Below are 19,379 nucleotides of genomic sequence, written 5' to 3' on the forward strand. Positions count from 1 at the left end.
CTGTGTAAAAACAGAACATAGGATATCGGTACTCTTCCTAAACATAATGTCTGTTGTTAAAAGTACTTTGGCTTCCACTACGTCCGGAGGAAGAGTACTGCAACACAATCGAAAGGTAGGACATTTCAGAATTTTAGAGTTTTATCTCCGTCCTGAGAAATTTTACTGCAATATGGCCGAAACATAAGGTATTTTTATTGTTTTAGAGCTTTATCTTTAGAGCTGCAAAAACACGGCTAAAACGTTGAAAACGTTAGTATTTTTGCATTTTATCTACGCCTTGAGGATGGGTCCTGCAAATCGTCCGAAAGGTCGGAAAATTTTAATATTTTAAAATTTATCTACACACCGAGGAAGACCGCAGCAACACGGCTGAAATTTCGGGTATTTTACTGTGTTGACACAGCTACACGGCTGAAACGTAGATATTATAAAATTTCATGATTTTGAGAATTTTGTAGGGTGACATGATAGTACACTCAGAAGGCTTTTAATGATATTGACAACGCCATTTGATTTTACTTTGTTGCTTTCTATTATCCTATATCGCTTATGCCTCCCTTATGGTACACGGAAAGCGGCTAGTCTTTTGTTTTTGAGTTCAATAAATAACATTGCGCTAGAAGTCTCCAATATTAGAAGAAACTGTTTACTATCTGCTAGAATTAAGCTACAGTCGCACTATTCCGTCGGTTTCACCGTTCCGTGGCGTGACGAAAGCGAACTACGAAAGAAACGTATGAGAGCGCTGAAAGAGCTAATGCTCATGAAGGTAGTGCTGTTAATTGCTTTGTGCTTGGCGTGTCCTTCCGTGCGGAGCGCAGAAGAGACGTTTCTGCCTCATCAGCTGATCGCTGCGGCCGACCTTGTACTCTGCTCGCAGCCAGCCTTGGCCGCAGATCTACAAGAGCGCACACACCGACATCGGGAACCTGTTGATCAGCTGCGGCTGTCACACTCCTGTGTGCTACCGTGCGCACAGCTCCCAGCATTCGCGCGCCTCAAAGGGTTAGAATGCGATGACCCACAAAGCGCCTAAACTAAACGTGTGGCATAGCTTTAGGCGCAATACAGACGTAGTGTATGGCGTGATAGAAAAGGAACTGTTTTCCGTGACGTATTAGGATGGAACTGTTTTGCGACTTGGAACTGAGTCGTTATGATGCGACAGGTTTCATCAAAATCAATCCACGAAGTGGCAGTGGACGAACCGTTTGCTACAGACATGGTTTTGCGCTCTGTCAAAAGACGAGAGCGAGAATTGACTCAAAGGAAACCACAGTTAGTTACACGTTCCATAAATCATTTGACCGTTTTCTTTATCGAAATGTTGTGGCAAGAATAAGTTTACAGGATCTGTATGCAAGATTAGTTTAACATTAATGAACATATTATTTTTCAGTACTACTCGTGCAACTACACTTGAAACTTAGGTTTTTTCAGGCTACCAGTTTTTAAGCAAAAATTCCCCTACGAAGCAGAAGTATGTGTCCAGAAGAAATGATTTTAGGTCACATTTAAATCTTACTTTGTTACCTGTCAGCCAATTTGTGTTCTTCGACAAATGAAAAATTTTTGTTGATGCGTATTGAACTCTTTTCTAAGCCACGGAGTTTTATTAATAGTTAAGAAAGGTAATTTTTCTTCTAGTGGTGTAAGCATGGGCATCACTGTTCTTTTCAAATCGTGATATATGCATAAGATTGTGAAGGACCATTGGAAGGCCTAACTTCTTCACAAGATGACAGCGGGTGAACACCATTTATTGTTTTATTGCTCTCTTTTGTGTAATCAATGCTTTCTTTTTATCTTTTTAGTTTATGAGAAATTATAGATTGCACACGCACCTGCGTTCGTTCCTTCAGTTGATCTACATATTTTTGTATGCCACTTTTCGTGAAGCTGTGCAGTTCTTTTAGCTTTCGGTGGAGCGCAAGAACGTGCCTGTAGTGAATTACTCGTCGGGCATTGCAATTCAGTTACTTTTTTTTTTTTTACTTAAACCTGTCATACCGTAACGATACATTATGAGGTCGAAGAACAGCATATCACTAATATGGCATGAGAAACGTGAGCAGCCCTGACTTGTTTTTTCCAAACCATAAATGCATCTAAGCAGAGTTTTTCTGTTGGCTTCTATCAAAATTAATGTATAATTAAACGCTGGGAATTGATAGACAGAATATAGTGACCATCAAATGATGAAAGAAGAGAGAATATACCTCTGGTGGAGGACTATTCCTCCTTATTAGCGTTTGAAATTAGATCGATTGTCCTAGCAGAAAATTACGCTGATGGATGAATTATCAAATTTCTGAAGCTACATGAGACGTAGAACTGTCATCTGCTCCACAGGATAAACAGCACTCGTGTTCCTAAGCTCTGGTAACAGGTTCACTTCAGGTATTTCGTAAGTAGATAAAGCGAATAAAATACGTACATTTACTGCGTCTAAGAAATTCTGCTTGCAGATCCTGTTCTTTTTTTAAAAAATGTGGTTGAAGAACTAAAGGACACATGACAGTACCGGTGACTAATCACTTTAACGCAGTGAGTCGTCTAGATAAGAAAACGAATCAAAAACTGGAAAACGGATGTTTTAAAGCTCAGTTAGTTTCATGGTTACTGATCGAAGTCAGCTTAGGTTACGAGGTGTCTCTCTGTCGATCCAAATCGATATGTCGTTTAGCGAGGTTCAAATAAATGTCTTTGCCTGCATTCTTTTTCTCTCTGGTGAACATAATGCTGCGTTGATTGTGTAGGAGGAGAGAACCCAGATTCCACCTTTTGTATATACTGCACTACTAACTGCACCATTCCAATGCGACTCACTCACAACTCGAATCTTCAAATGCTCACTGAATCCACCAGCTTTTCTCGAAAAAATGCCTACTTCGTATATCACTGGCAGAGTAATTCAATGATTCAGGTTCGAATCCTTGTCCTGCTGACAATGTTAACTTGCGACTTGTAATGAGATATCATGTAGTAAGAGCTCCAGATTCCCTAATTGTCCTGTTCCCCGAAAACAACCATCCAAACAACTTTCCAGAAAAAATAAGGTTTCAATACGAGGCGCTGTTAAAAAAAAGTAATTTTTTTATTTTTGGATAAGATTTTCGGTAAAAAGTGGTGCTTACACCCGACAAGCTTGACGGGGAACATGAATGAGTTTTGTTATCACGTCTCCAAAAAGAGTCAGATTCAGCAGGAAGTAGTGACTGTTGCTGCTTCGTCATTAAAATACCGGATAGTATATCAACCATCAGTTGTAGATTCCGGGCACTAAAATGCAGAGAAAATTTGTATAAATATACGATTTGAGCATTGGCAAGTGGCCGTAACATCACTCTCAGGCTGTCTGGTAATAGTTTTCATTGGATACAGAAATAATAAAATAAAAATGTTGTTTTCTTTGTTTTCAACATCGTCAGAGAACTGACGATAGCAGACATGTACTATCTATGGTTTTCGCAGAATTTTGCCACGTTTCCACTCGCTGCTTCAGTACTTTGTGCACTACGCTGTGTCATGCACTACCAAAGAAAAGAACAGAATAATAAATATTTTCTGAAGATTCTGTCTTAAACAAAATGGTTGCAGTTTCCACAATGTCAGAATTCTCACAAACGTATCAGCAGTTATGGCAGTTCCACTGCTTACGAAATACAATAATGGATGATGAACTGTATTGAAATATCAGTTGCACTCCAGAAGACGGACACCAACGTGAACTTCAAATATGTTCCGTTAGGTAAAATAAAAATATGGTGCTGCAACTTCACCGAAACATGTGTGGATGAAGAAAGAAGTGGATGAAGAAAGAAAAACAACCAATTATGCTTTACTCAAAGAAGAATTCTCACAATATATTTATTGTCCTTGCAAACATGATTACTGGTAGTTTACATTCCTAAGGAAAAAGGACCCCAAAATAAATACTAGAATATTGCGAAAATGGTCGGCATGGTAACTGAAATTCGCTGATGTTTCAAAACGAAATTCCAACTCAGTGCGTTGAACCGGTGGCCATTTCGCTTTAGCGAACTCAGCTTATCAGACCAGCAAGCCTGACGGCAATCGAAATAACACTCTTACCTGTTAAGTAAATGCTCTAAACTCTTTCTAATCCGGTCGTCAGTAATCAGGCCTCTCAGTAATCCGGTCCACATCCAGCCTCTAGTCGCTCAAGCGGAAATGACGCATACAATTGTGAATTCTCGTATGCGACGATGTTTTTAGTTAATTATAATGTTAAGCTGTGCTATACATATTTGAAATTGTGGCTCTCTTTACGATTCAGTATCACGGCTTCTAAAAGGAAACACGTTATACTGGACCTCAAGCAGAAACTCGAAATTAGGCATAAGTTCAACTGAGGTTCTTCGCAGAAATTGGTAGGTGCTGAGTACAATGTTGGACGAGCTACTATTTATGACCAATTTTAATAGACGAAGAGATAATCAAGAGCGTGCAGGAAAGTTATAACGAAAGTGATGAAGAAGAGGTCATTGGAGGAGAGAAAATGAAGGTATCTCACGCTGCTGGTACTGAAGCTACAGACATCTTCCTGGAGTACATTATGCAACAATTAGAAACATGACGTACCGTTGCAATGAGTGTAAAGCCGTTGTGCGATAAAGCACGCTGTTGCCGCTTATCATCATTGCGACAATTAAAAATTTGGGACGTGTTTTACAGTGATTGTTGATACTATTTATGTACAAACTCAAAGACTAAGTCTTCTATGAAAATTAATGTATGTATGGAATTAACCATCGAGCATACGCGCTGTTTTTCGGAACGCGAGAGGGCACCCGGCGTACTTTGTACACATGTAAAGAACAGCTGTCCTTACGTTACCAAGGTAAACATGTATGTGCAAAATGAGAGTTTAATCTTAGTTTCATTCAACGACAATAGAATAAATGTACATTATATGAACTAAATGACTGTTTAATAACAAAATAAAATGTCTGTTCCCGCGTGCAAGTATGACCCCACAGTAATGAACCAGTCTAAGCATTAAACAGTGCATTTGCGTCAGATCACAGACATTCGCTTATACGATTATTAATTATCTCGTAGACAATTGCCTATTTATAGGATTCTGCTGCTAGCTCGTAATCTGCGTCATTTTCCTGCATGGGTCGTGGAACAGTTTATCACTGTGTTAGCTGGAGCGATAATGATGAATAGGTATGGGCTCAGAATCGTAAAACTACAATGGAGCGGAACAAGAAGATGTTATTTGTGATTGGCGCACTTTATACGTAGGCTCGCCCGCTCGAGAGTTAAAGTATATCCTTATGCGTTTACACTAAATTTAAGACACTCTCAATAATCCTGCTCTTTTGTTACTATGTCACCCATATGTGCAAGTAATGGCCGGATTAGCAACAGTCAAGTGTACTTTTTTTTCACAGCGATGATTTAGTAAAACAAGGCCCTCGCGAAACTGTCACATAAACTGAATTTGTGGTGACATTGGTACACCTTACGCCAGCAACCAGTACTCGTACTGCTACGCTACATGACGAGCGCGGCGCGGCGCCGGGTCGCACCTGTTCTGGCGGCTGTTGCGGTAGTACTGGAACTCGCTGTTGTAGCCGCGCGAGCCGGTCACCAGGTGGTCCCAGACGGCGGGGTCCAGCGTGTCGAACTCGTCGCGCCAGACGAGTATCTCCCGCGCGGCCGCCGCCGCCGCCGCCGCCGCCGCAGCCACCGCCGCCGCCAGCAGGAGCCGCCACATGTCTGAGCGCGAGCGCGGGCTGCCAGCACGCCGCACCCCGCCCCCACCTATATACCGCCGCCAGCCGCCCGCCGACCGCCTCACCAGCGCCACAGCTGCTGACGCCTCCCGGAAACAATGCCGCACCGCCGTCACCGCGCAACCCCCACAAACGGAAGGGAACATCCAGGACGCGCCAGCCGACAGCCGCTACGTTTACACTGAGTTGACACAAGTCGTGGGACACGTATACAGATGGCGGTAGTATCGCGTGCACAAGATGTGTAAGGGCAGAGTATTGTCAGTGCTTTCATGTGCTCTCGGGTCATTGCGTGAAAAAGTTTCCGACCTGATTATGGCCCCACGACGGGAATTAAAATACTTTGGATGCGGAATGTCTAGCTGGCACCAGACGCATGGACCATTCCACTTCGTAAATCGTTAAAGACTTCAATATTTCGAGATCCACAGTGTCAAGACAATGCCAGGTTGGTTCAAATGGCTCTGAGCACTATGGGACTTAACATCTGAGGTCATCAGTCCCCTAGAACTTAGAACTACTTAAACCTAACTAACCTAAGGACATCATACACATCCGTGCCCGAGGCAGGATTCGAACCTGCGGCCGTAACAGTCTCGCGGTTCCGGACTGAAGCGCCTAGAACCGCTCACTGTGCCAGGAATACCAAATTTCAGGAATTACCTCTCACCACGTACAACGCTGTGACCGACGCCCTTCAATTAACGACCGAGGGCAGCTGTGTTTGCGTACACTTGTCATTGCTAACAAACAACGCTACTGCGTGAAATAGCCGCAGAAATCAATGTCTGATGTGCGACGAACGTATCTGTTAGCACAGTCCGGTGAAATTTGGCATTAATGGGTAATGCAAGCAGATGACCGACCCGAGTGCCTTTGCTTCTTTTCTTTTCTTTTTTTTTTTTTAAAAAAAGAAAAGAAATCTTATGGGACTTAACTGCTAAGGTCATCAGTCCCTAAGCTTACACACTACTTAACGTAAATTATCCTAAGGACAAACGCACACACCCATGCCCGAGGGAGGACTCGAACCTCCGCCAGGACCAGCCGCAGTGCCTTTGCTAACAGTACTATATCGCCTGTGATGCCTCTCCTTCGCACGTAACAATATCGATTGGACCAAAGACGACTGGAAAACCGTGGCCTGGGAAGATGAGTGACGATTTCAGTTGGTAAGAGCTGACGGTAGGGTTCGACTGTGGCGCACTCCCCACGAAGTTATGGATCCAAGTAGCTATCAAGGCACAGTTGAAGCTGGTGCTGACTCCATAATGGTGTGGGCTGTCTTTATATGGAATGGACTGAGCCCTCTGGTCTGTTCGGCTACTTGCAGACAATTTTCAGCCATTCATGGAGTTAATGTTTCCAAACAACGACGAAATTTTTAAGGATGACCGTGCACCATGTCATGATTGATTTGAAGAACATTCTGGACTTTTCCAGAGAATGATCTCACCACCCAGATCACCCGACATCAATCCCATCGAACGCTTATGGGACATAGTCGAGAGATCAGTTGGTGCACAAAATCCTGCACCGGCAACACCTCCACAATTACGGGTGCCGGCCGAAGTGGCCGTGCGGTTAAAGGCGCTGCAGTCTGGAACCGCAAGACCGCTACGGTCGCAGGTTCGAATCCTGCCTCGGGCATGGATGTTTGTGATGTCCTTAGGTTAGTTAGGTTTAACTAGTTCTAAGTTCTAGGGGACTAATGACCTCAGCAGTTGAGTCCCATAGTGCTCAGAGCCAATTACGGGTGGCTATAGAGGCAGTGTAGCTCAGTATTTCTACGGGAGTTCCAACTTGTTGAGTCCACGCCACGTCGAGGTGCTGCAAATGGAGGCCTGACACGGTATTAGGAGGTATCCCCCTGACTTTTATCATCTCATTGTACGTTCACATGCTACGCAACTTACGGAAAGCGAAAATCGTTTTGTTCTTACTGCGTGGGACAGTGCAATACTGATCAGGTGCCACTATTTTAATGGGCTCTAACTGTTTGGGAACTAATTACATTCTAAGACAAAAAAACAACGCACCATAAAGGAATCATCCGAACAGGGTTGAAACCGATAGGTTGAAGGGCTCTCCCCATAATGCTCTAAACTTTTTCAGTGGGTCGGAGATCCGGCGACCGTCCTGGCCAAAATACGGTTTGGCATGCACGAAGACAAGCACTAGAAACTCTTGCCGTTTGCGGATGGGCATTATCATGCTGAACTGTAAGCGCAAGATGGATTACCTTGATGGGCAACAAGACGGGGCGTAGAATTTAGTCACCGTACCGGTGTGCTGCAAGGGTGCCGCGGATGACCACCAAAAGGGTCCTAGTATGAAAACAAATGGCACTCCAGACATTCACTCCTGGTTGCCAGGTTGTATGGTGGGCGACATTCGGGTTGATATCCCAAGGCTGTCCGGGGCGTCTCCAAACACGTCTTCGGCTTGAAATCTCATTGACTGTAATAGAATTGTCTGCAGTAATGATCCCTGCTTCGAAATGACCCCGATGACCAGTGAAAACGTGTCTGGAGGACAGGAAATCACGAATCGGGTCGTAGAATTGTGACTGTATTCGCAGGCACACAGTTTAATTAGAAGCCGCTTGTTAGCAACAGTATCAAAAGTCTTCCGGAAATCTATGGATGTGGAAACAACTTGAGGTGCCCTGTCGATAGCACTCGTTACTTCGCAACACCGAGCGTATCTACACTACTGGCCATTAAAATTGCTACACCACGAAGATGATGTGCTACAGAAGCGAAATTTAATCGACAAGAAGAAGATGCTCTGATATGCAAATGATTAGCTTTTCAGAGCATTCACACAAGGCTGGCGCCGGTCGCGACACCTTACAACGTGCTGACATGAGGAAAGTTTCCAACCGATTTCTCATACATAAACAGCAGTTGTTGTTATGCCTCGTGTAAGGAGGAGAAATACGTACCATCACGTTTCCGACTTTGATAAAGGTCGGATTCTAGCCTATCGCGATTGCGGTTTATCGTATCGCGACATTGCTGCTCGCGTTGGTCGAGATCCAATGACTGTTAGCACAATATGGAATCGGTGGGTTTAGGAGGGTAATACAGAACGCCGTACTGGGTCCCACGGCCTCGTATCACTAGCAGTCGAGATGACAGGCATCTCATCCGCATGGCTGTAACTGATCGTGCAGCCACGTCTCGATCAACAGATGGGGACCTTTGCAAGACAACAACCATCTGACGTTTGCAGCAGCATGGACTATAAGCTCGGAGACCATGGCTGCGTTTACCCTTGACGCTGCATCACAGACAGGAGCGCCTGCGATGGTGTACTCAACGACGAACCTGGATGCACGAATGGCAAAACGTCATTTTTTCGGATGAATCCAGGTTCTGTTTACAGCATCATGATGGTCGCATCCGTTTTTGGCGACATCGCGGTGAACGCACATTGGAAGCGTGTATTTTTCACCGCCATACTAGCGTATCACCCGGCGTGATGGTATGGGGTGCCACTGGTAACACGTCTCGGTCACCTCTTATTCGCATTGACGGCACTTTGAACAGTGGCCGTTACATTTCAGATGTGTTACGACCCGTGGCTCTACCCTTCATTCGATCCCTGCGAAACCCTACATTTCAGCAGGATAATGCACGACCGCATGTTGCAGGTCCTGTACGGGCCTTTCTGGACACAGAAAATGTTCGACTGCTGCCCTGGCCAGCACATTCTCCAGTTCTCTCGCCAACTGAAAACGTCTGGTCAACGGTGGCCGAGCAACTGGCTCGTCACAATACGCCAACGAAGACGTGTCTGGGGACGCCCCAGACAGCAGTGGGATACCAACCCAATATCGCCCGCCATAAGGCCAGGCAAGCAGGAGTGACGGTCTTGAGTGCCATTTCTTTTCATGCCACGACGCCTTTGGTGGTCATCCGTGGCGCCCTTACAGCAGAAGGGTTTGTCGATTACCTTCTACGCCCCGTTTTGTTGCCTTTCGTGGCAAGCCATCTTGGGCTTATAGTTCAGAAAGATAAAGTCCGCCTGCAAAGGGGAGGAGTGTCTACTGCTTCTCTTCGAGTTTGACATACCACACCTTGGCCATCACTGTCGCCGGATCTCTCTCCTATTTGAGAAAGTTAAGAGCATTATGGGTCAGGACCCTTTAGCTATCTCGGGATTTTGACGTTCTAATGCACCAACTGAATATAATTTGGAGCGATATCCGTCAGGAGAACCTTCAACAACTCTATCAATCAATGCAAAGGTGAATAACTACTTGCTTAAGCGGCAGAAATGGACTTTCCCCTGAATAACAATCCACTTTTTCTGAAATTGTAATTATTTGTTTGTGTGTACATGTATATCACATCTACCGATTCCCGTCCCATTCGGATAATTTCTTCATGGTGTGTCTGTCTTAGTCTTCGAGTGTCACAAATGGTAATGTTCTTCACAGCTAGCCTCTTATTGTCCGTCCTCCTTGTTCCCTCCTCAGTAGTGCTATCGATTATACGCGCCTGTCCAAATTTGTGCTTTGAACACAAGTTGAGCGAGGGCCCATATTTGTATCCTGCCTTTTCATGGTGTAACACTCAAAAGTTCTAATTGTACACCAACCTGGTCTCTTTACTGATGTCAGAGTGCGGAAAGAATGTTAGTAATTATAAGTCGTCTATACCTTACTCATCACTAACGTCATGTCAGCTAAAATTAACCTTTTTAATAGTAATGGAGGCATAGGAATTAAAGATATGCCTCCCAGAGTGCCGTTTTTATGTATTAGGTCTGAATTGATTTTACTAGTAAGATCAGATATTGGTTTTCCGAGCCTTCGTTGTTTCAGTGTCTAAATAAAGGTAAACGTACTTTCGTAGCATTTGTAGATTTAGAGACAGCTTTCCACAATATTGATTCGAATACAGTCCGTAAAATTTAGTCTTGAGAGTCGAAGGACGTGAGAAGGAAGCAGTGTTTTAGAAGAGAGTTAGACAAGGTTGTAGTCTACCCGCACCGCCATTCACTCTGCACATTGAGAAAGCAACAAAGGAAATCAAACAGAAATTTGGAAATGATGTTAAAGTCCAGGGAGAAGAAATAGAAGTCTTAAGTTTGTAAAGCGGCGAAAAACTTGGAAGAGCAGTTTAACGGAGTGAATAGGTTCTAATAAGGATAGCGAAATGTAGTCGAATTAAATCAGGCGTTGCTGAGACGACTGGAATAGGAAGTGAGACATAAACTATTTGGGCAGCAAAAAACTGATGCATAATAGGAGAGGATTTGAACTGCAGACTGGCAATAGCAAGAAACACATTTCTGAAAAAGAGAAATTTCTTAATACTGAAAATAAATTAAAATTTTATATTTTCTGCTGGTATCTGACTGGAGTGTAGCCTTGTACAGAAGTGAAACGTGGACTATAAACAGCTGTTGCGAGAAGAACAGAATAGAAGCATTTGAATACAGAAGAAGGCTGAAGGTTAGAAGAGTATACAAAATAATTAATACACAGATACTGAATCGAACTGAAGAAAAATAAAAATCTAAGGCACAACTTGACCAGAAGAAGAGATTGGTTCATACGACACCTCCTGAGACTTCAAGGAATGGTCAGTTTGATAAGTGAAGGAAGTATGTGTTGGGAAAAGGAGGATGAGAGGATATGAACTGCAGACTGGCAATAGCAAGAAACACATTTCTGAAAAAGAGAAATTTCTTAATACTGAACATAAATTCTAATTTTATAATTTTTTTTCTGATGGTATCTGAATGGAGCCTTATATAGAAGTGAAACGTGGACGATAAACAACTGTTGTGAGAAGAACATAATAGAAGCATTTGAATACAGAAGAAGGCTGAAGATTAGATGAGTACACAAAATAATTAATACACAGATACTGAATCGAACTGAAGAAAAACAAAAATCTAAGGCGCAACTTGACCAGAAGAAGTGATTGGTTCATACGACACCTCCCGAGACTTCAAGGAATGGTCAGTTTGATACGGGAAGGAAGTGTGTGTTGGGAAAAGGAGGATGAAAATTGTAGGCGGAGACCAAGGTTTCAGTGCTGTTAGCGGCTTCTGACGGATGTAGGTTGCGGTAGCTATGAAAAGATTAAGAGGCTTGCGGGGGACTGTTGTCTCAAACCGACTTCGGACTGGAGATCATAATAACAGAATGATATCTGTCAATCAGCTGCTCCAATATCGGGACGATTAAAACTACAGTTACCGGAAGTGACGTAATGATAGTGTGGCGTGTGACGTCATCGATGCGCAGACATAAAATGGACAATATTTAGTTTTCTTCTACAAACTTTTATTAACGTAGCTTGTGGTGGGACGTTGATTTATAGCGTAGCCCTAGTTCTGGTTAGCACGGAAGGTTGTATGTTCGTGAAGCCAGTGAATGTAATGTCATAAAAGTAACTACAATTCTTGTAATTTCGTATATTGGGTTTCGATAAGAGGGTTCTGTCCACCATGTCGATGGCGTCATGGATCAAAGCAGTCGAGTGTAATTGGTAGGTCCAAAATTTCCCCGTATTCTCAGTTATCAGGAAACCAATGCTTCTTTTAATTGCTTTTAATGAAGAGAGAATATTATTTTCTTGTGGATGTCAGTGAAGTTTTGGGGAGAGGTAGATTGTTAATGCAAATATCTTAAAAATTTCAATCACGCCAATTAATACGTGCGAAAGAATTTTATTACATTCTCCCAGATCATGCGTTTTGTAGAAAAACAGAGAAGTAATTGCTGCTGTAGTATTGGTGCAGTCCAGCATTTAAACACCCGCTATGGGTAAAAAACTTCTGATACAACTGACAGTCACTCGTATTCATATACACAGAATCAGCGAACGTTTTGACACCAGCTATTGGTTGTGTGGGAGAGCCCTTACTACTACAAGAGAGGTTGGATGTCGTAGTGCAAGCGTCGCCTGTTGCGTTTTTACAAATACAATGAAAAAGAAACATTTCTTTGGTATAAATCGTTTTATTGCTCATCGGTGTGTTCACATTTAAAATTTATACATTTTTGCGTTGGCATGAAAAAATTCTAGAAAATATTTTTCCTGTGTGTTAGATACTTCAACAATATGGTTCGAGAACGATACAACAGCTCATTGAAGTATTGTAAATCGCTGTCTACATAGAATCAGCCGTTTGACGTGCTGAGCGTCAGCTGGCATTGTCGTGATGAAGAATGATGTCACGTTTTTGGCCATTTTTCTCAATTTCATCGATGACTTGTGGCAAACAAATTGTTAATGTTCGCGATATTTCTACAGTAATTGAAGCAACAATTAATCTTTTCTTGGAAGAGCTCCGCGAACGAAAGACTTTTCTTGGTTTCGGTTCATCTTGGAACATCTAAACAACTGGTTGGTGCATAGTTTTCGCTCTGAAAGAATATCTCGCAATTTCGTCTCCTGGTACGATGTTGTATACGGATATTGCATTTCCTCAGTCAAATTTTCTAAACATTTACTCACCACAATTCATACGAGCCTCTATGTGAGTTTCGGTCAAATTGCGAGGAATCGATCAGAAATAGGTGTCTTTTTCAACTAAATTTTCATGTAACGGTAAATTTAATGCAGTCTGCCATGTGCCTGCGCAGGCCTCTCAGTAAGTCATACAAAAATCCTCTTCGATCAAGTTGGTGCAACATCGATTTTTCTTGCACAACACCAGATTTTGGTCGACCTTCTCGAATATAAGCCCGTAGGCTTCCATGATTAGTGTTAGTTCGAGTCAGATCCCTTTGGGTATCATGCCGCGTCATTGTAAAATACTAAAACAACAAAAATGCCGAAGTTTCGATCGACTTTGCAGTGGTGCTCTTCAGAGTGACTAACTGCAATCGGTCGAAACGTCCTCATTTTTGTTGTTTTAGTGTTTTATAATGATGTGGTCCAATACTAAAATTATTTTATTCAGACCTTTTAGATATTCATCGCTTACTGTAGCACGAGCATGACGAAATGCTGCAAACGATTTCTAAACAGCTTTTTCCTGTGGAGATGAGCGATTACCAAAAGATGTTGTTGATTTAGGTCTTGCCGAAACCTGTAAAAAATAAACCAACGGAAAAATTCACGTGAAACTACCTTTTCTTCAGAAGACTGGCTTTTGACTGTCCATTGTAAACAGAATATTTGGCCAATTTCTGAGCAGCCGCTGTTTCAACTGTAAAAAGGACTGTCCTAGTGCAAGTACGACGTGCGCAGTGAAGGTTCCGTACGAACTTAATTACGCATGTAGATAGTTCATCCAGCCCGGAAATCGAGAATCTCGACGATGGTTCACAGTTATCGATATAGTGTGATTACACATTAACAGTTTTCGGATTTTTTTTTCCTTTACTTGTACTGTGATCTCTTGCTTCTCGTCAAGTTTCATGATTCTAGGTCGATAGGTACTATCCTACAGGTTTTGATGAGTGTTTGTGTGTATCAAAATGTATGACATAAATGGCCCTATCTTTTCGCTGCACTTACTTAGAAGCTTAAAGTTTTTATGCCGGTAAGGCACTGTAGACCTTAGTATGTGATACAAAGCTCAACTTGATACGTCTTTCGGTTCCTGAGAAAAATGGATCTTAACAGACAGGCAGAGAGACACGCTGACGACAATTGAATAAAAAGTTTTTCTTCTGATATAATTAGAAATTCGCAATTTTCGGATTCTTTTCCTTTACTTGTACTGTGAACTCTTTCTTGCTTCCAGATTTCATGAATCTCCTTCAACAGGAAGTACCGTATAAATTCTGATGTGTGAGTTTGCGAGTACCAAAATGTGTGACATAATTGGCCGTATCTTTTGAGTGCATTGGCTTCACACCGTGAAGGAACCGTAAACAGTAGATGATATAAATTTCAACTTAATACCTCTACCTGTCCCTGAGAAAAAGGGGTCTTGAACTTCGGACAGACAGACAGACAGTCAGTCAGACGTACAAAAAAGTAATCTTACAAGAGTTCCGTTCCCACCGATTGACATACGGTAACCTAAAAACGACAAATTTTCAAAGAATGGCAGCCTCAGGTCTGAAGCTTGAAAGGCGAGCCACATATACAAATTAGAAGCACCTCTTCATTTAAGTAAGGTAAATGGTATAACTTCCTGGTCAGTCCATCATTCCACGCAAAATCACATTGTCCACCAACCAACACTTCAAACAACAAGTAGCAACATTACAGTCAAATCACTACTCAAATACTGTAGTGTTTACACTATGCGAAGACCGATTGTTTAAGTAGACAGCCAGACTCGGTATCGCAGTGTTTACATCACCAACCAGAAGAGGCGTTGGGAAATCGATTTACGGAAATCTGGATTCAGTAGTCCACGTAAATGTTGTGCGCATCAGTTGCTAAACACAAACAGTTGTTCAGACGACTAATTCCAGGTACTTACAGGGGTCTGACGAGGAAACTACTCGGTCAGTTGTAATGTACCGGACCTCGGCCACCGGCTAGTGCTGGTCGCTTCTGTGAGCGACAGCGCATGGTTGCCAGCTTCCGGAGGACGGGGGCCGTTCAACAGCCTAGAGATAAGAGATCTTTGCTTAATACGGCTAAAGCAAAGGTGGACAAACGGCGGCCGGCGGCCCGGATCCGGCCTGCGATTGGTTTCAATTTGGCCCGCGGATAGAATTCGCAAAGTTATTGTTAATTGTTTCCGCGCGGCCGCTACGGTCGCAGGTTCGAATCCTGCCTCGGGCATGGATGTGTGTGAAGTTCTTAGGTTAGTTAGGTTTAAGTAGTTCTAAGTTGTATGGGACTGATGACCTCAGATGTTAAGTCCCATAGTGCTCAGAGCCATTTGAACCATTTTGTTAATTGTTTGTCGACTGGGACTGCTAACCTCATTATCAAATTTTGTTTTTCTATTCTTTCTCGTATTAACGTTAGTAAATAATTCCTTCCATAATGAACGTATTAGAACACTGCAACTGTTGAAACTGAAGGTAATTTATAATGAATTAGTTGCAACTAGTTGCTTTCACAGCCATTAATTTTTCCACAATAATCTTTTAAGACGCCTGGCATATCCATCTTCAGATTATATGTAAATTGAAGCAGAAGGGGGAGAAAGGAAAAGGATTAATGATCTCAGCTGCATAGGAACATGACGCGGAATCAGAGGTGACGAGTGAAAAATGTGTGACGGAACAGAATTCGAACCCGAGATCTCACGCTTACTAGGCAATTGCGTTGACCAGTGCGCCACCCGGGACACAGTATTTATCGCAACCGCACGGACAATATCGGTAGCCCTCGCGGCTGACCCACATTCCCACCGAGTGCCACCCATTCGCAGTCCCTGTCCATTTCCTCCACGCTCGCTACTCTCAGATTCCCGCCGGAGCTCGGACGTACTTGTGCAAACTTGTGTCTCCATTGCTCATCTAGGAGAAACAATTATGTGAATGCGTGGTATCTGTCCGATGATGATGATGATGATGATGGTTGGTTTGTGATGCGCTCAACTAAGCGGTCGTCAGCGCCCATACAAATACCCAATCTGTACAGAGTCCAATCTAGCCACTTTCACGAATGATGATGGAATGATGAGAACAACACAAACACCCAGTCCCCGGGCCGGTAAAAATCCCCATTCCGGCCGGGACCCCGAGATCCAGCCGTAGCAATTCTAGCCACTAGACCACAAGCTACTGACATGTCAGTCCGAAAGAACAGACACCACGCATTCATATAACCATCGTGAGATACTTATATTTGTTTACGTGTCATGAAAATAGCTTCTTTACTCATGGCGGTGCAGAAGTTTCCAGCGAAGCTTTTAAAGACAACTATTGTATGACGTGGTAAGTAAAAATAAGACGCTCATGACGCGTAAATAAATATAAACCTCTGAAGATCGAGTGAACATAAAATGAAAGAACTGTCAAAACTACGGTCGCAGGTTGATGTGTGCAATGTCCTTAGGTTAGTTAGATTTAAGTACACTCCTGGAAATGGAAAAAAGAACACATTGACACCGGTGTGTCAGACCCACCATACTTGCTCCGGACACTGCGAGAGGGCTGTACAAGCAATGATCACACGCACGGCACAGCGGACACACCAGGAACCGCGGCGTTGGCCGTCGAATGGCGCTAGCTGCGCAGCATTTGTGCACCGCCGCCGTCAGTGTCAGCCAGTTTGCCGTGGCATACGGAGCTCCATCGCAGTCTTTAACACTGGTAGCATGCCGCGACAGCGTGGACGTGAACCGTATGTGCAGTTGACGGACTTTGAGCGAGGGCGTATAGTGGGCATGCGGGAGGCCGGGTGGACGTACCGCCGAATTGCTCAACACGAGGGGCGTGAGGTCTCCACAGTACATCGATGTTGTCGCCAGTCGTCGGCGGAAGGTGCACGTGCCCGTCGACCTGGGACCGGACCGCAGCGACGCACGGATGCACGCCAAGACCGTAGGATCCTACGCAGTGCCGTAGGGGACCGCACCGCCACTTCCCAGCAAATTAGGGACACTGTTGCTCCTGGGGTATCGGCGAGGACCATTCGCAACCGTCTCCATGAAGCTGGGCTACGGTCCCGCACACCGTTAGGCCGTCTTCCGCTCACGCCCCAACATCGTGCAGCCCGCCTCCAGTGGTGTCGCGACAGGCGTGAATGGAGGGACGAATGGAGACGTGTCGTCTTCAGCGATGGGAGTCGCTTCTGCCTTGGTGCCAATGATGGTCGTATGCGTGTTTGGCGCCGTGCAGGTGAGCGCCACAATCAGGACTGCATACGACCGAGGCACACAGGGCCAACACCCGGCATCATGGTGTGGGGAGCGATCTCCTACACTGGCCGTACACCACTGGTGATCGTCGAGGGGACACTGAATAGTGCACGGTACATCCAAACCGTCATCGAACCCATCGTTCTACCATTCCTAGACCGGCAAGGGAACTTGCTGTTCCAACAGGACAATGCACGTCCGCATGTATCCCGTGCCACCCAACGTGCTCTAGAAGGTGTAAGTCAACTACCCTGGCCAGCAAGATCTCCGGATCTGTCCCCCATTGAGCATGTTTGGGACTGGATGAAGCGTCGTCTCACGCGGTCTGCACGTCCAGCACGAACGCTGGTCCAACTGAGGCGCCAGGTGGAAATGGCATGGCAAGCCGTTCCACAGGACTACATCCAGCATCTCTACGATCGTCTCCATGGGAGAATAGCAGCCTGCATTGCTGCGAAAGGTGGATATACACTGTACTAGTGCCGACATTGTGCATGCTCTGTTGCCTGTGTCTATGTGCCTGTGGTTCTGTCAGTGTGATCATGTGATGTATCTGACCCCAGGAATGTGTCAATAAAGTTTCCCCTTCCTGGGACAATGAATTCACGGTGTTCTTATTTCAATTTCCAGGAAGATCGAGTGAACATAAAGTGAAAGAACTGTCAAAACCACGGTCGCAGGTTCGAATCCTGCCTCGGACATTGATGTATGCGATGTCGTTAGGTTAGTTAGATTTAAGTAGTTCTAAGGGACTGTTGACCTCAGAAGTTAAGTCCCATAGTACTCAGAGCCATTTGAGCTGTCAAAAACGCGTCTTTTGAGGCATAATTTGTATCGTTGCGTGTCGCGAAAAGGGTGCCATTCATATCGGTGAGTTAAGCCACAAATATTAATGTCACGATCGATATAGTTTCTACCTTATAGGCTAAGAACGTTGCTGTCGCGTCACGTGACAAAGTGGCCCTCGAGCTTAAGCATGTGAATTAGGCCCGCGGGCCACCAGAGGTTATCCATGCCTGGGATGAAGTGTGATTGGCCTGGCGCGACTAGGCGTTTGTCAAAGGCTAACGTTTTCCATATGATGGAGGATGTTTCCTAATTCCGTTTGGGTAACATGCTCCTGAAAGTGGCAGGGAGCAGCACTTTACAGCAATATTATGAGCGTTAAAAGGATATGGTCAATCGAAACGCCCACGTTCTACTCTGGGAACTGATTGGCTGAAACATCTGCAAGTTAAAATAGTTTCGTTGAGCAGTTTGGAACTCGCGAGACAAAGGAGTCGGCCGGCAGCACCTCTGGGTGCAGGAGGCAAATTTTTAACCCTCTGCTGCAGAGTTGATGACTTTGGGTATGTATTTCTGAAGTAGATAGTCAGATATCAATAAAGTAGTTGTCGGAAGTTTAGAAAGTGTTCAGAAGTGCGCTCCGGTGAGCGTATGTGCGTACCACCGGCTTAATCAATAGCTCGTTTTCGAGGCAACTGTTGTTGTTTAGGGAGCACACAGGGACTCTGTGGTAAGAGGCCGCCTAGCAACTGTGGAGCAACTAGACAGTTGCGAGTGTTGGCTGAAAGTAGTCAGACAGGCACAGGACATTGATTAGTGATGAAAAAGAAGTGACTATTTTAATCCTGGTCGTAGGTCAAAGGGATGCTGGCGATCCTTATTTGGCTTGATAGAATGTATGTAGCGGCTTATGTAAGATATTCAGATCCGCCAACAAATATTTCGGAGGAAGTCTATGGATCGATAGGTCGCTTGATTTGCCTCGCGCACCGCACGGCGATGGAAGTTAGTAGACACTTGCGCGCGTTGTCCGCATCTCGTGGTCGTGCGGTAGCGTTCTCGTTTCCCACG

At 44.3% G+C, this 19,379-nt stretch overlaps 1 protein-coding gene across 1 annotated transcript in view; it reads right to left on the reverse strand.

The window, feature by feature from the left end:
* The window catches only part of LOC126107117 (beta-1,3-glucan-binding protein-like), a 279,494-nt gene extending 273,742 nt beyond the window's left edge, over positions 1 to 5,752 (reverse strand). The window contains exon 1 of the mRNA XM_049913338.1: positions 5,565 to 5,752. Coding sequence (XP_049769295.1) covers positions 5,565 to 5,752 — 188 coding nt within the window. The remainder of the gene's footprint in view (positions 1 to 5,564) is intronic.
* Positions 5,753 to 19,379: the final 13,627 nt, after the last annotated feature.

This window comes from Schistocerca cancellata, chromosome 1 (assembly GCF_023864275.1).
Source record: "Schistocerca cancellata isolate TAMUIC-IGC-003103 chromosome 1, iqSchCanc2.1, whole genome shotgun sequence".
In the NCBI taxonomy this organism is placed as follows: domain Eukaryota; kingdom Metazoa; phylum Arthropoda; class Insecta; order Orthoptera; family Acrididae; genus Schistocerca; species Schistocerca cancellata.